At 46.7% G+C, this 18,044-nt stretch overlaps 1 protein-coding gene across 2 annotated transcripts in view; it reads right to left on the bottom strand.

The window, feature by feature from the left end:
• Positions 1–7,260: 7,260 nt before the first annotated feature.
• The window catches only part of MRPL33 (mitochondrial ribosomal protein L33), a 39,302-nt gene continuing 28,518 nt past the window's right edge, over positions 7,261–18,044 (bottom strand). Inside the window, exon 5 of one of the 2 annotated variants that reach the window (XM_085896530.1) lies at positions 7,261–12,058. In XM_085896530.1, coding sequence (XP_085752656.1) covers positions 7,843–10,782 — 2,940 coding nt within the window. In that variant the 5' untranslated portion in view covers positions 10,783–12,058 and the 3' untranslated portion in view covers positions 7,261–7,842. Of the gene's footprint in view, positions 12,059–15,885; positions 16,168–18,044 lie in introns of those variants that run through there. The other variant, XM_085896531.1, reaches the window with a different exon arrangement.

Below are 18,044 nucleotides of genomic sequence, written 5' to 3'. Positions count from 1 at the left end.
GCACTCGGCGGTCCCTTTCTGTGAGCTTGTGTGACTTACCACTTCCCGGCTGAGCTGTTGTTTCTCCTCGACGTTTCCTCTTCACAATAACAGCATTTACAGTTGACCATGGCAGCTCAAGCAGGGCAGAAATTTGATGAACTGACTTGTTGGAAAGGTGTCATCCTATGACGGTGCCACGTTGAAAGTCACTGAGCTCTTCAGTGCAGCCCATTCTACTGCCAATGTTTGTCTATGGAGATTGCATGGCTGTGTGCTTGATTTTATACATCTGTCAGCAATGGATGTGACTGAAATAGCCGAATCCACTAATTAGAAGGGGTGTCCACATACTTTTGGCCATTTAGGTAGTGTATGATGCTGTAACCCCATGATGTTTGTAATCGCATTAACGGGAAGGCCCTAATTGTCGTCGATACTCATGTCTTGTAAAATGTTTATTCATGTCATTGTCCTGTCAAGCAACATTGAGAAGTTACTCCTCGAGTTCAAATTCAGAAAGGACATCACCAAAGTTATCTGTGGAACGTGATACTCAGGACGTGGGAACGAGGTCTTCGTCTGGTGTTAGGACAGACCATAACACAAAGTGAATCATTAATACGGCATTTTTCTACCTGGAAATCACACCTTGTGCTCAAGACTTATTGATGTTCCGCGGTCCGCCGATGTTCCTTGGTCCGCCAATGTAACTCAATCCACGGAATTTCCTCCATCCACAGACATTCCTCGGTCCGCAGATATTCCTAGATCCACTGATTTTTTATTTTGTTTGGATAAGTCGAGGCTCATGGAAGAGCTAATACACAGAAATGTATCACAAGGCAGGAGGCAAGAGGGCGGGAGACAGAAGTACAAAATAGTAGGAAACAAAGACAACAGGATATCTGTGGAAGGGAGAGGGATGGGGTGGGTTACATGGGGTAAACAAGATGGACACTACAGGGAATTTCAGGAAGGAGAGCAGGGAATTTGAAGGAGGTGGGTTTGGGGTGGATTAGTGGGGGAAGAAAAGATCGTTGTTTTGGATGGGGGGGTGGGGGGGGTGATAAGAGGTGGTGGTGAACAGCTGTTTTGAAGACTTGGAGGGAAGAGTGGGATTGAAGAGCGTGTCAGAGTTTGTTCCAAAGGCGGGAAAAGAGGGATGAAAGAGAGAAGTTGAGCAGTGATTCGTGATTTTGATAGTTTTACCAGAAGGGAGTTGGTGGTGGACCTTGAGTACCATGAGGAAATATAGGGGGGACATATTGCAGACAGAGTAGTCGCCCCCCCCCCATCCTGTGTGCATAGCCATACACATCACCATCCTATGGGCATACCCATGTACATCACCATCCTGTGTGCACATCCATGACAGGGGGAGGGCAAGGCCAGAGAGGAGACAGTAGAAGACAGAAGGACCACCGACCTGCCTGTGGTGAGAGAGTGAGGGACCGAAAGACTCAGCCTCATCGTGAGAGATGCCAATGATCCTAAATGCCTTGGTTTCCACAACGTGAAGCCAAGAAAGGTGAGAGACAGGAGCACCAGCCCAGAGGCGGGAACAGTACTCCATCAGGCTGCAGACGTAAGCTTTGTATGTGGTCAGGAGCTCAGGTGGGCCGAGGAAGGACTTTGCACGACATAGGATTCCCAGTCAGTGACTGCTTTGGAAGCCAGCTTGGAAATGTGGCTTTCCCAGGAAAGATCATGGCAGATAGTGAGAACCAGAAGTTTGAAAGGACTTCTTCCAGAAGATTGTTGAGAAAGTAGATGGGGGGGGGGGGGGTCCAGACAGTCCTTTCAGAGAGACAGTGAGAGTGAGATTTGTCAGGAAAACAGCAGCACCTATGTTCCTCGGTCCGCCAATGTCCCTCGGTCCGCTTTAAAATGCTAATTTAAATGAGATTTCCCACTGATAGCAAGTGAATGATCTCTAATTTGTACAAGCTTACATCTTGCCTTGTTCCTCCTGCCCTCTTGAACCTCAACCTCTCGAAGCCACCCCAAATCACACGCATTCCTAAAGAAACACTCACCTGCTCCCTCCCAAAATGCAGATTGGTTGCCCACCTGCATTCATCCATTACCTTATTCTCTTGCCTGGGGAATTGGTATCCATGTGTCGGTCGTCTTATCCTCCTCACTACTAACTATAACCTGTGCACATCACCATCCTGTGTGCACATCCATGCAAATCACCATTCTGTGTGCATATCCAAGCACATCATCTTGTGTGCATACCCATGCACCTCACCATCTTGTGTGCACATTCATACACATCACCATCCTGTGTGCATACCCATGCACATCACCATACTGTGTGCACATCCATGCACATCATCTTGTGTGCATGCCCATGCACATCACCATCTTGTGTGCATGCCCATGCACATCACCATCTTGTGTGCATGCCCATGCACATCACCATCTTGTGTGCATGCCCATGCACATCACCATCTTGTGTGCATGCCCATGCACATCACCATCTTGTGTGCATGCCCATGCACATCACCATCTTGTGTGCATGCCCATGCACATCACCATCTTGTGTGCATGCCCATGCACATCACCATCTTGTGTGCATGCCCATGCACATCACCATCTTGTGTGCATGCCCATGCACATCACCATCTTGTGTGCATGCCCATGCACATCACCATCTTGTGTGCATGCCCATGCACATCACCATCCTGTGTGCATGCCCATGCACATCACCATCCTGTGTGCATGCCCATGCACATCACCATCCTGTGTGCATGCCCATGCACATCACCATCCTGTGTGCATGCCCATGCACATCACCATCCTGTGTGCATGCCCATGCACATCACCATCCTGTGTGCATGCCCATGCACATCACCATCTTGTGTGCATACCCATGCACATCACCATCCTGTGTGCACATCCATGCACATCATCTTGTGTGCACGCCCATGCACATCATCTTGTGTGCATGCCCATGCACATCACCATCTTGTGTGCATGCCCATGCACATCACCATCTTGTGTGCATGCCCATGCACATCACCATCTTGTGTGCATGCCCATGCACATCACCATCTTGTGTGCATGCCCATGCACATCACCATCTTGTGTGCATGCCCATGCACATCACCATCTTGTGTGCATGCCCATGCACATCACCATCTTGTGTGCATGCCCATGCACATCACCATCTTGTGTGCATGCCCATGCACATCACCATCTTGTGTGCATGCCCATGCACATCACCATCTTGTGTGCATGCCCATGCACATCACCATCTTGTGTGCATGCCCATGCACATCACCATCTTGTGTGCATGCCCATGCACATCACCATCTTGTGTGCATGCCCATGCACATCACCATCTTGTGTGCATGCCCATGCACATCACCATCTTGTGTGCATGCCCATGCACATCATCATCTTGTGTGCATGCCCATGCACATCACCATCTTGTGTGCATGCCCATGCACATCACCATCTTGTGTGCATGCCCATGCACATCACCATCTTGTGTGCATGCCCATGCACATCACCATCTTGTGTGCATGCCCATGCACATCACCATCTTGTGTGCATGCCCATGCACATCACCATCTTGTGTGCATGCCCATGCACATCACCATCTTGTGTGCATGCCCATGCACATCACCATCTTGTGTGCATGCCCATGCACATCACCATCTTGTGTGCATGCCCATGCACATCACCATCCTGTGTGCATGCCCATGCACATCACCATCCTGTGTGCATGCCCATGCACATCACCATCCTGTGTGCATGCCCATGCACATCACCATCCTGTGTGCATGCCCATGCACATCACCATCCTGTGTGCACATCCATGCACATCACCATCCTGTGTGCACATCCATGCACATCACCATCCTGTGTGCACATCCATGCACATCACCATCCTGTGTGCACATCCATGATCTCTTTGACACTGCTGATTCTGTTCCTGTCCTGGTCATTGTTGCTCCTTCCCTCCTTGTGTCGGTCCATTCCACAACCCCACCCCCTCTGTGCCCCTCACCCCCCAAATACTCTTTGCTTGTTTGTGAACCAATTGTTTTTTACTTCTTTGTCATTTAACTCTTACATGAGCTAAGAGCCTTATGGAAAATAAATAAATAATACAACCACTTACTATGAATCAAAATCACGATCCTTTGGTCGTGATCGAGAAACATGGTCGGTCCATGGTGTCGTGTATACTACCCATGTGCAGGGAGGCTTTGACCTTGATTCTTCTCTCACCCCCAACACCCCCCCTCCCCCACCATAGTCGTCTGCCTTCAGGTGTACAAAGTGTGAAAGTCTTGATGAAGCGATGCGACAAAGACCTCAGCGTTCACCTGGAGGCGACCATCTCCGCAGGTAGTCCGGGACGCACCCTCGGCCCCGCTCATCCCCGTCCCTCACGCCGTCGCTTTTCACCCCGAGTCTCGGATCGTCATTCATTCATCCAAATGGAGTACACGATGGCGTTTACAGATGGACCGCATCACACGCCAAGCTCGTGCCAGGGCTTGGTTACCTGTGCCGAAGAGCAATGTGTGCCATATTATTGTCGGTAGAATGCAGTACATAGCGGTTGATGAGGTGTGTGTACCTTTTTAATTACAACACATGATGTGGAGGGGGAGGGGGGTAGTGTCATCGTTGTCCCATTAACCGTGTTCGATTTCGATGCTTTAAGGACAAATTCTAAAAATACAACCGATATTATAAATAATCCGCGAATTGTGTCCTTTTCACAAACGCTTATCGTCATGACAACATATTAAAATGTGATCTCCTGATGAAGGGAGAACCAGGAATGCGTTTAATGCACATCATCACAAATGTTATATATAAACTCGTGTCAAGGCCGAATGTCGGGTCAAGAATGGCCGAATGTCGGGGCAAGAATGGCCGAATGTCGGGGCAAGAATGGCCGAATGTCGGGGCAAGAATGGCCGAATGTCGGGGCAAGAATGGCCGAATGTCGGGGCAAGAATGGCCGAATGTCGGGTCAAGAATGGCCAAATGTCGGGGCAAGAATGGCCGAATGTTGGGGCAAGAATGGCCGAATGTCGGGGCAAGAATGGCCGAATGTCGGGGCAAGAATGGCCGAATGTCGGGGCAAGAATGGCCGAATGTCGGGGCAAGAATGGCCGAATGTCGGGGCAAGAATGGCCGAATGTCGGGGCAAGAATGGCCGAATGTCGGGGCAAGAATGGCCGAATGTCGGGGCAAGAATGGCCGAATGTCGGGGCAAGAATGGCCGAATGTTGGGGCAAGAATGGCCGAATGTCGGGGCAAGAATGGCCGAATGTCGGGGCAAGAATGGCCGAATGTTGGGGCAAGAATGGCCGAATGTTGGGGCAGATTTAAACAATTAAATAATTCTGGTTGCCAGACCATGTGGCCGATCGCTTTAAAATTTAACACATCCATTCACCATATCTACTAGATCAAAATTGTGAAGTTTCACATTGATTGATGAAGCGATGCCAGAGAAAGCCATATTTAATATTTTCCTTCAATCAAATATGTGACCTATGTCAAAAAAGCAACGGAACTTGTTGTTCGTCATGGATAGGCGGTCGTGCCCACAAAGTTTTGCCTCAATCTGGTAAGCCGTTCTGGAGGAGTGGCTTTTTAAAGTTTTTTTTTCAATCCAATATTGCTGCTGAACCATGACAGTGACCCATGACAGCACCCATGATATTTTTAAAATAGTGATCCATGACAGCACAAATTTACACTCTGCCTCTTATTGGGTCAGGATCATGCTTGTGAAGTTTCATGTTAATCAGATAATGTGCGTTTTTCTATCCAAGATGGCCACCAAATCACGTGACTTATGACGTCATCATTTTTACGATATATGCAGCAATGGTGTAAGATGAGGAACCATTTAAACAAACACAAACTAATTAAAGGTAGTCAGCATAGGTTTACCAAAGGTAGTTCCTGTTTAACAAATCTTTTAGAGTTCTATGAAGCAGTGTCTGATTGGATGGATGAGGGAAAGGCAGTGGACATCGTATATCGAGATTTTAAGAAGGTATTTGATAAGGTACCACATCGGAGGTTGTTAGCCAAAGTGAGGGCTTGTGGAGTGGCTGGTCAAGTCGTTAATTGGATTGCAAACTGGCTTAGTGAAAGGAAGCAAAGAGTGGATGTGAGTGCGAGGGTGTAAGTCGCGAGGTACCTCAGGGATCAGTTCTCGGACCATTACTACTCAGTATTTACATCAACGATTTGAATAATGGGGTAAAGAGTAAGCTTTCCAAAAAAAACAAAGCTTGGAGGTGAGATGAATATCAGAGTGGGATGGTGATCAGATTCAGGTAAGTATTGATACTTGTATAGATTGGTCAAAAGATTGGCAGATGGAATTTAACCTGAGCAAGTGTAAGGTGTTGGGGATGTGAAAGAACAATGAAAATAGAGATTACAAGATGCAAGAGATCATTTTGGAGCACGTCACAAAGGAGAAAGATCTGGGGGTGGTAAAAGAGACAGGAGGTAAGCAGGCAGCACAGTGACAGGTAGATAGAGGTAGAGCAAATAGGGTTTGAGGTTGTATTCGGAGGGGGATCAATTATAAATCAAAAGAGGTGGTGTTAACATTGTACAGGAATTTAGTGAGGGCCACATCCAGAATATTGTGAGCAGTTTTGGTCACCACAGTTCCGGAAGAGCATAGATACCAAAGAGAAGGTTCAGCGTAGGGCTACTAGATTGATTCCAGGCTGAGCTAGACTCAGCTATGAGGAGGAGCTGAAGGAGACAGGGCTTTATTCACTAAAAAGGAGGCGGTTACGAGGAGATATGATAGAGATGTTTAAGATAATGAAAGGCAGAGATAAAACAAGTGAATATGAATTATTCAAAAGAGTAGACAGTGACAGAACCAGGGACCATAGCCTGAGAGTAAAGAAAAGGAGAGTTAAGACGGTAGTAAGGCAGTGGTCTTTCACTCAGAGACGTTAATGCGTGGAATGGTCTCCCTAGAAAGGTAGTAGCAGCAGAAAAAGTAGATAAGTTTAAATTAGAATTATATCGGTACCTGGAAGTTATGGAGATAGAGGAGTATAGGGATGTTAAAACTTTTAGGTAGTTTGATCATTGATGGGTGATTGTGTATGAAGTGCTGTTGGTGGGGGTCTTGTCAATGGGTGTTGAGTGGTTGATGATGTTTTCAAACAAGCTCATGGCCCCTCCCCAAGGGGAAAAAAAGGAAAATATATCTATATATTTTTTTAAACAAACAAAAAAAAAAAACACCACCACCACTGAAATGAAAACGAGAGAAGAACCTTCAGAGTGTAGGCTTTATTCCATTTGATTGAAGCCGCTTCTACGGGCACATCAGGGGATACAGGTGCAGCAAGGAGTACATAAGCAGTAAGGTATACACATGCAACTAATCACCGCAAAATAAATCAGTATAAGCACGGAGTCCGATATACTCTCAATTCTCACCATTCAACGAGCACCAAGTGAACCGCCGCCGTAAACGACAATGCCCCTGGGACAATCCCCCCGACCGTGCCGAACCTTAGCTTTATCTATTCCGTGCTCGAGCCGTGCAACATGTGATCACACGTCACGACCTTCAATTCACCACATTTTCCCCGTCTTTAAAATGTAACTAGAGGTCCAACTAACGCACCATGATTACTTCAGCGCTACAGGAGTATACATTTCAAGCAACGCGAACTATCTAAACTACAGAAGCATACATGCCAAGCAGTGAGGATTATTTTGAGTTGTAGAAGCATGGTAATGAGCATCGATATATTATGTAACGAGCATATAGGAGCATGAGCATCGAGGATGCTGATAATCCCCTTTACAGATTGAGTCGGCGAGGGGGTATTATCCGTCGACCTCTCCGGGAGTAAATGGCGGTTTCACTTGAGGGAGGCTTCCGATCCTCTTGGTGAGCCTCGACTCGTGCCGGGGATGACTCCCCGATCGCTCTCGGGTGGAACGCGGCAGCTCCGTCGCCACCATTCTCGGGTGGAGTTCCTGGGGGGGAACACCTGGGGAGGGGATGTCAGAGGGAGGAGTGCCAGATGGTGGTGTACCTGCGGGAGGAGTACCTGAGGGAGCCAAATGGCGAACCGACACAGTGGTCTCCCTGCCATCTGGGAGCCTGACATGAGCATACTCTGGATTAGTATCGATGAGTTCGACCCCCTCCACCATGGGTTCATACTTGCTTTGTCGTACCGGGCGTTTCATGAACACTGTTCCGGGATGGGTTAGCCAGTTGGGCACCGATTGGCCGTCAACATATCGTCGTTGGTGAGTAAACATTCGTTCGTGAGGAGTAGCATTGGTGGACGTACAGAGCAAAGAGCGTATGGAATTCAGAGCGTCGAGAAGGGTAACCTCCCACCGCTCGGGGCCCAGTCCTCTCGATTTCAACGCCAGAGTTACGGCTTTCCAAATAACTCCATTATATCGTTCCACCTGCCCATTACCCTGTGGGTTGTAACCCGTCGTTCGACTAGTTGCTATGCCGTGCTCTAATAGGAATTGTTTTAGCCCGGCCGACATGAAACACGGCCATCTGTCTGAATGTATGTACGAAGGTTTCCCAAACATAGCGAAGAGGTCAGACAGACATTTCACGACAGTGCCCGAGGTCATATCCGAGCACGGAAATGCGAAAGGGAACCTTGAATATTCATCAACAACAGTGAATATGTATCTGTTGTCTGTCTCGGTCGGCAGGGGCCCTTTGAAGTCAATGTTTAGTCTCTCGAAGGGAGAAGTGGCCTTGATCAATCTGCCAGAAGCCGCGCCATAGAATCTGGGTTTTAGTTCAGCACAAACAGGGCATGAAGCATTCATTTGTTTAATATCTTCAACAGAATAGGGAAGGTTTTGTCTGCGCACGAAATGTGCCATTCTGGTTACCCCCGGGTGGCACAGAGACACATGGAGGTCTTGCAAAGCCCGACTGATTGTAGCCGAACAGTAGACCCGAGAGAAGGTGTCTGCAGCAGGGTTTTCCCTCCCGGGCCGGTAAACTATGTCATAACTATAGCAGGCTAGGTCTATCCGCCATCTCATAATTTTTTCATTCTTAATTTTCCCGTTATTTTTCCCATCAAACATGAATGCCACGGATCGTTGGTCCGTGACGAGCGTGAAATGGTTTCCCAGTAAATAGTGTCTCCATTTACGTAGGGCTTCGACAATGGCGTACGCTTCCTTCTCTATTGCTGAGTGTCTCTGCTCGCTTCCAGAGAGAGTTCTCGAGAAGAACGCGACGGGTCGCCCAGACTGATTAAGCGTAGCAGCTATCGCGTGATCGGAAGCATCTGTTTCCACCACGAAGGGCACCGAGCTATCGATCGATAATACCACGGAATTACTGATATCATCTTTGAGGCTGTGGAAAGCTTTTACAACAGCGGCATCTGGTGGGAAGTTTTTGCAATGCACTAGGGGATGTATTTTCTCGGAGTATTGGGAAATCCATCTTGCATAGTAAGCGAACATGCCGATCACCCGGCGCATTGTCTGCAGGTCCTGAGGTGGGGGTAGCTCACGAAGTGGGCGCAATCGTTCAGGATCAGGCTTAATCGTGCCGTCGGCTATCGTGTAGCCGAGAAGGTCAATTGACCTTGCCGAGAATACGCATTTCTCGTAGTTGAGGGTCAGATTATATTTTCTAGCAATGCTCAAGAATCTGTCCAGATTCATATCATGTTCCCCCTGATCCCTACCGCACACTGTGACATTGTCCACATAAACAAAAGTGTCTTTGAGGTTTTCATCTGAGATGATGTCGTCCATAACTCGTTGGAAGCAAGCTACTCCATTCGTGACACCGAACGGAATCCTCCTGAATTGGTAGAGGCGTCTACCTGCCTGGAATGCGGTGTAAGGTTTGTCTTCCTCTCGGATGGGAATTTGATGATAGGCGCTTCGCAAATCGATGGTGCTGAATATCTTGTAATTGGCCACGCGTTCGACCATCTCGTCTATGCGCGGCAAAGGGTAGGCATCGAGTTGGGTGAAACGATTGACCGTTTGGGAATAATCGACAACCATTCGTTTCTTATGATTCTGATTGGCGGTGACCAACACCTGTGCGCGCCATGGCGAATCGCTCGGTTCTATAATTCCTTCTTCCAGTAATCGCTTGGTCTCTGAAGTGATGAAGTTCATATCAGCAGTGGTATATCGCCGCGATTTGATCGCTATCGGTTTACAGACTGGCGACAAGTTAGCAAACAGCTGGGGGGACGTTACCTCTGCAGTGGTCAAAGCATTTAAAATTAGACGAGGTTTGCTTCCTCCAAAGGGTATTTCGACGCTCGTGTGCTGCTTGAGGACATTATGACCCAGAATTACGTCTGCGCATAAATCACGAAGCACCAGCACCCTTACATCCCGATGCGTGTACCCTTTTACGTCCAATTCAACATTGCAGTACCCTCGTACGCGGGACTGTAGTGATGTGGTGGCCATGCATACCGTATTGTCTGTCGGGTGGATCTTCCATTTCCTGCCCTTCACTAGCGAGCTGTTGACGAAACTTTCAGAGCTACCGGTATCAATCAGAGCCTCAGCCATATGCCCGTTAATTCGCACGTTGATGATAGCCTTGGATAGATTCCCCATTGAGGCTGCAGTTAGTTTCTTTTGTGAGTAGACAGCCGCAGAAGTGGGTTTATTTCTCCTTAGAGTAGATTTACATACCCTGGCATAATGCCCTTTCTTGTCACAATTCATGCATGTGGCATCTCTGGCGGGGCATTTGTGGCGGGGTGTCTTTTGTACCCACAAAAGAAGCATTTACCAACCGGAGTAGTTGCTGAGGAGTTTGACGAGGTCTGGGTATCCGACTCCTCGGGTTTTTCTCCATCCCCTGTGTCAGGCTGTGTCTGTGTCTGTGGGGTTCCTTGAGTTTCCACCGTAGCGGCGTTCATTAGCAGCATCGGTGTCCCAAATGACTCAGATTGCTGCTGAGCCGTATCCATCGCTTGAGCCTGGTCGACTACCTTTTCAAGAGTGGGTTGCGCTTTCTCTAGTAAGCGTTGCCGTATGTGGGCTGACCTGAGTCCTTGGATAAATGCCTCTCGGGTCGCTTCATTTCGGTGTTCCTTGGCGTTTACGGCCCGGAAGCTGCCGTCTTTTCCCAGCTGTTTCAGAGCTTGCAGGAACTGATCGATTGTCTCCCCGGCTGCTTGCTTGCGTGTGTTGAGAAGATGTCGTATGTATACCTCGTTCTTGCGCTTCACGTAGAGCGCCTGCAGCACGTCGATCGCTGCTTCGTAGGTGTCACACTCCGAGAAGAGCCTGTATACGCTGGGCGAGACATGATTCACAAGGGCGGCCAATTTGTCGGCTCCCTCTTCGATGATGGTCAGATAGCGTGAGAAGGAACGGAACCAATGCGACCATTTCATTTCTGAGTCAGTCGCGTTTGGGTCTGTGTCGAACCTCTCTGGTTTGTAGATCTTGTCCATCGTTGGTTGAGAGAGCCGAGAAAACCAAATGGAATAAATTGAAATGAAAACGAGAGAAGAACCTTCAGAGTGTAGGCTTTATTCCATTTGATTGAAGCCGCTTCTATGGGCACATCAGGGGATACAGGTGCAGCAAGGAGTACATAAGCAGTAAGGTATACACGTGCAACTAATCACCGCAAAATAAATCAGTATAAGCACGGAGTCCGATATGCTCTCAATTCTCACCATTCAACGAGCACCAAGTGAACCGCCGCCGTAAACGACAATGCCCCTGGGACAATCCCCCCGACCGAGCCGAACCTTAGCTTTATCTATTCCGTGCTCGAGCCGTGCAACATGTGATCACACGTCACGATCTTCAATTCACCACAACCACCAACAACAAAAAAAAAAAAAAACTTTTAAAAAAAATAACAAAAAGAAACTTCTTTTAAATTTCATAAATTAAAAACTTTTTTTTTGAATTTTCTTCCTTGGATCTCGTGTGGATGGGTTGGTGTGGTGTTCGCGCAGGCATGATGGGCTGAATGGCCTTCACCTGTGTTGGATTTCCTTGTTATGATATTTGTGAAGTTTCGCTTCAATAAGATAAGCGGCTCCTGAGAAAACATCGTTTAACATTTTCCTTCAATCCAATATGGCTGCCAGACCATGTGACATTCATTATTCGTGAACAGCCTGGTATTATCAAGCCAGGGGGAACATGTGTGAAGTTTCCCCTCGATCTGTCCAGCCATTCTGGGTAAGATTTTTGGAGGTTTTAGGGTAAATCCACTATGGCTACCAAACCATGTGACCTATCACTTATTCAGGAACACCCTGATATACCCGTGGCTCGTGGAACATACGTGTAAAGTTTCGCCTCGATTTGTTCAACTGTTTTGGAGATTTTTTTTAAGTAAAAAAAATAAAAATAATGAAAATAAAAAACAATATGGCTGCCGAACCAATTTATGACGTCATGATGTCGACCTATGAAGTCATGCTTTTTTTTTTCTGTTTACCAATTTATCCTGCAATAAACCCTAAAAAAAATTCAGACTGATCGGATGCAGCGTTCTACATGTCAAATTTTCAGAGGTACCACTTACCTATAACGTCATAAAACAACCCGTGAAGAGTACTCGACATGTGCCAAGTTTCAATTTTTTTCCTTTGTGCAGTTTCAGATGGAGCTCCAATTTTTGGACCCCAATCGTTTTTTCCAAAATGGCTGCCACACCACATGACCTATGATGTCGGAATTATCAAAAAAAATTCGACATAAATAGTCACACCGATGGTGAAAATTTTGTCTCAATCTGACAAGCGGTTGCAGAGAAAAATGAGTTTAAAAGGAAATAAACCCAAAAATTGATGGCGGAATAATAATAATAATAATAATAATAATAATAATAATAACAATAATAATGATAGGACTTAAGAGAAGAAAAACAATCGGGTTACCCAGCCTGAAAGACTTGGTAACTAATAATTCAGGGTGTAAAGAGGTCTACGGGCGATCAAAATGAGTCCAGGTTTGACGCCCCAAAATAAGTATTTGCTTTCTTCTCCGAAACTACACAGAAGATTTTGATGAAACATGACCAAACTTAACCACAAGTGCTTTACGGTGGTCGGAGTGCAAATCCTGCCACAAACCTTCAAGAAATGATGAACTCAACTGCAAGAGGACGTGCACGGACATAGTTGTACACCAATCATTTTTTGTAATCCGGACATTAAAATTTTATATTTCGCTAATATTTTGCATTTAAAATGTCCTTATATAACTGCATTTAAGTTCCTTGTATAATCGACATATGTACATTAGTCTGAGACATGCAAAGACATTTATGTTTTTTCAAAAAATAAAATGTTATTTACGATATGCCCCATTGTACTATTTTGGCCTGTCTTGGATTATTGTATCCTATTTGTAGAACTTTTTGAATGTCCAATTTAATTCGATGGAATGTATTTTTATGAGAAGGAAACAAGATGCATGAGGAGGCCGATCGACCCATCATACCTGCACCACACCAAATATTGTTACGAATCTGGCAGCCTTTTGTACACAACAGCCAGAGTCCCCACAGTTCAGTTATTTCGATATGTGTTTATAGTTAGGGTGCCGTCCCTATGTTTAATGGCTGATTAAGTGTATGTGCGCTGAGAGTTATTTTTTAGTTAGAATTAATATCCAACATCAACATCCTCCTTCGCTCCTGCCACCATCAGCCTTCTTCACGCGCATGCGTGCCGAGCACAGACGTGGGCCTCAGATCGGAGCCCCGCTCCAAAAAAGGGCATGGAGCGTTTCCTCTGCCCAATTAGCGAAGGGTGAGCATCGCACGCGCGCCCCAGCCAATGGGAAGCCAGAATGCACAGGAAAAGAAGAATGTCTTGACTAAGCGACAAAAGGAGAGAGTCGAGAGGTGCGCGAGAAGAGGTTGTAGGTCGGACACCCCCGTGTGTTCTGGACTGCTGGGCGCTCCTTGTCGTGGTAGTCGGTCTTCGTCCCTACTCCTCTCTTCGGCGCTTGGTGCGAAGCTGATCGTGCGGGTTCGAGTGCCACCATGGTGGTTTATGTTGGAGAGTGCGGGCTCGTGGTCGGAGCGTCGAACTTCCCCGCCAAGAATCCCGGGCTCCACAGGTGCAGGTCGGCAAGCCGCACGACGCGGCCAGGTACACCACGGACCTCTGTCTCCCCAGCTGAACTATCCTCCTCGGCTGGAGGACCGAATAAAGACCCGGTGGGGTCCATTTCTTTTGGATGTGTGTGTGTGTCTGTGGGCCCAGTCTTGAAGTATAAACGGTATAAGTGCCTTGCATCATTGTACATTTGATTATTTTCGTGGTTACGTCTGCTTTGTCTCCCTCCCCGATTATTGTAAATAAACCCGTTAAATATACTAGCTTGTTGCCTGTCGATTGACCCAGCCTGTCGATGCCTGTCGCCTGTCGATTTGTCGATTGACAAATCATTGACCCAGCACGGTGCGGCTTGAGAAATAGGGAGGCCGTTTGTGCCGTAAATTGTTCATTTGGTCCGGCAGGCTTTGGTAATCCCCACTCGGTTACGCCGGATCCGAGTCGGTAACAGCGACTCGGTTCAGACAAAGTCGGCCGAGGGTGTGGCTTCCGCGGTAGGTAGACGGCGTGGGTACTTAGGTAAATTGGAATTAGACAATTAACCCTACCCCACGCCATCAAAATATTTGTGTCCACGGTCGACTAAGGGACCCGTGACCTTCGGAATTATCCGAAGGTTATGACCTTCAATTCTGGTATTCGGTGGGAGACGGCCCAACTGCTCCATCTAGCGGTCGTCCTCGCCACCGAACCTGGCACCACAACAATAAATCCGTCAAAACGACGTCATTTCATTGGGATAAGGTTGGGAGCAGGAACAGATGATAGGTCATATTGCCTACCATATGTAACATGTAGATTGGCCAAGATTATAAAGCACTCTCTCCTATTTACACAAAGTTTGAAATCCTGATAAAAACAAGAATTATAAACAATCAGTAACTTCTGCTTGAATCTCGTCAACCAGCACGTGTAACTAAATGTCTTCAAATTAAACCAAACACCAGGACAATGTGAAACAGTCCTTCCTTGCTGTGAAATTGTTGTGCAAACTCCTTTCTTGGCCCACCTGAGCTCCTGACCACATACAAAGCTTTCATCCACAACTTGATGGAGTACTGCTCTCTCTTCTGGGCTGGTGCTTCTGCCTCACGTTTCTCGGCTTCACACAGTGGAAACCAAGGCATTTAGTATCATTGGTATCTCCCACGATGAAGCTGAGTTCTTTGGGTCTCAATCTCTCACTGCAGACAGGTCAATGGTCTTTCTGTCTTCTACAGTCTCCTCTCCAGCCTCGCCCCCCCTCCCCACTGCTCTGTCGAAGATATGTCCCCCCACCCCTGCATTTCAGCAGGGCACTCAAGGTTCTCCAGCAACCCCCTTCTGATAAAACTACCAAAATCAAAAATCACTGCTCACCTTCATGCTTCCATTCCTCTTTTTTCTCACCTTTGGAATAAACTCCCAGTCTTCAATCCCACTCTTCCCTCCAGGTCTTCAAAACAGCTGTTCACCACCATCTCTCATCTTCCCCCATCCAAAACCACGATCTTTTCTACCCCCCACTAATCTACCCCAAACCCACCTCCTTCAAATTCCCTGCTTTCCTTCCTGAAAGTCCCTGACGTGTCCATCTTGTTTACCCTGTGCACTGCCGCATCCCTCTCCCTTCCACATATCTCTGTTCCACACTGTTTTTTCATTATCTCCCACCCCCTTATCTTCTGCTCCCCTTGTTGTACATTCTCTGTGTGTTAGTTCTCATACGAGCCTTGATGGTGTATACAAAAAAACCCCAAAAAACAAACAAACAGTTTTAGGAGATCACGTTCACAAAAACAAACTACATCGATTTTAGATGGAGAACATCTTTATTCTTATAATAATTTTGAATAAAACGATGGCAAAATAATGATCAGAAACTACCAAAATCATCCTTGAAAAACCAAAGTGAAATTGAATATCGTTGTGGTTTTGCGGGAGGAAACTTCAAGGTGTGAGAATCCGAACAAATTGTCAGCATCGAGGTGATGTCGGTACAAACTCTTCACTCAAAAGACTGAAGAAGTGGTGAAAAACGAAGCTTAGACTGAACGAATCTTCTTCTTTTCATGAAACAGAACATGCCTATTCACTGCATGGCACAGAGGGAGGTGATCAGACAGGATTTAAAAAATGAGACATGTACATGCTGTCCTATTGCACTACAAACTAATGTGAAAGACGATGGAAAAAAATTAATTTACTGTATGTCAAAACAGTTAATCTGTTACAACTGCTTAACAACAAAATGTATCAGTTATTTGAAATTAAAGTTTAAACAATAAGTGAATATACATATAGTTGTGGGATTTGTGAATGGGGGGTAAAGGGTGTGAAATGGACTAGTTTCACCATCAATACATGTTGAGCACAATTGTGTGGTTTGTGTGTAAAAACGATAGAGCATGTGTGAATATTTGTTTTGAAATTGATAACCTTAACCCTTCCCCACCATAATGTACCTACAAACTTCCCCACCATCCCCGCTCATTAATTCTCTCGTTCCCCCGAGTGAATCCTCCAGGTCCCCATCATTAATCCTCCAGGTCTCGACCGTTTCACCTCATTAACCCTCTACTTCCCGAGTTCTCCCTCATTAATCCTCTACTTCCCGACCATTGCACTCCATTAATCCTCTACTTCCCGACCGTTCCCCCTCATTAATCCTCTACTTGCCGACATGGAATCCTCGAGTTCCGATCGTCCCCCTTCATTAGTCATCTAGTTCCCCCTTATTGATGCTCTGGTTCCTGACCATTCCCCTTCATTAATCCTCTAGTTCCCCTCATTATTTTTCTCATTCCCAACCACCCCTCCCCCTCATTACTCTCTAGTTTCTGACCATTCCACCTCATTAATCCTCCAGTTCCTGACCTCCTTAACTTTACACGTATGTTCCACGAGCCACGGGTATATCAGGGTGTTCCTGAATAATAATGTAAATTCCCCTCAATAATCTTCAAAATCGTTCCCTATGTAATCCGTCTATTTCTTTAAAGCGAACTGCATTTAACCAGCTCTGCAAGACCTAGCAAATCCCTCCCCATTCCCTTACCCCTCCCCCCCCCCCCACACACAGTATGGTAAAACTGCTCAGAGTGCAGGACAGTGGTGATATGTCATGAGGAGTGCAGCGAGTGGATGAGAGCGAGAGCGAGAGCGAGAGCGAGAGCGAGAGCGAGAGCGAGAGCGAGAGCGAGAGCGAGAGCGAGAGCGAGAGAGAGAGAGAGAGAGAGAGATATGACCATTCATCAACATGGATGCACTGCAGCAGTGAAGCCTCTCCCACCGAGGACTTGCCATCTCGCCCTCCCTCACTCGAAGCAAAGTCAACCCCTCGCAGGTATCGCTTGCGGATCAGGTTCTCCCTTTCCTTGTCTTGTGCCCTCGCCCTGTCTCAATCTTTGTGTTAATTGTTTATTGGTTTATATCAACACATAAGCCATCGAGATATTGTGGGCGTGAGGGATTTCTCACCACCGGTGTGTCGGCCTGGTGCGCGGTTTGCAATTAGCAATTATAACTGCAGTGCAAGTTAAACTCGTGACAGTTGGAAATTTGGTGCAAAGCCCTCATTAGGGAATTGTAAATTTGCAGTACATTTCGCCAGCGTAGCTCGCTCAGCCCCCGATCCTTTTCTAAGCTGGAAATATACAGTCAGGGACAGATCTTGTTGCGGGGTTCTGTACGTCAGAAATCGAAGAAAATATCTATTCAGCTTTGACGGCGTATGGTCTATGAGGACAACTCGTCACTAAATTTACAATATCTACGATATAAATGGCAGTCCTTCTGTCTGTCTGTCTGTCTCTTTGTTTGTAACCAATAAGCTCCTAGACCAGTGAACCGATCTTGATGAAACTTTACACACATATAGACTTAACATTCAGCTCCAGGATGCGCTTAGTGGCTTTCCATAAAAATGAAAAAAAAAAAATTCCATTAAAAAAAGGCTTTCGAATAGTGCGC

Source organism: Eptatretus burgeri, chromosome 9 (genome assembly GCF_056783735.1).
Source record: "Eptatretus burgeri isolate ZD-2024b chromosome 9, Ebu_testis_v1, whole genome shotgun sequence".
Taxonomy (NCBI): Eukaryota; Metazoa; Chordata; class Myxini; order Myxiniformes; family Myxinidae; genus Eptatretus; species Eptatretus burgeri.
The sequence above is the reverse complement of the archived record's forward strand: the minus strand, read 5'-3'. Positions and strand labels throughout refer to the sequence as shown.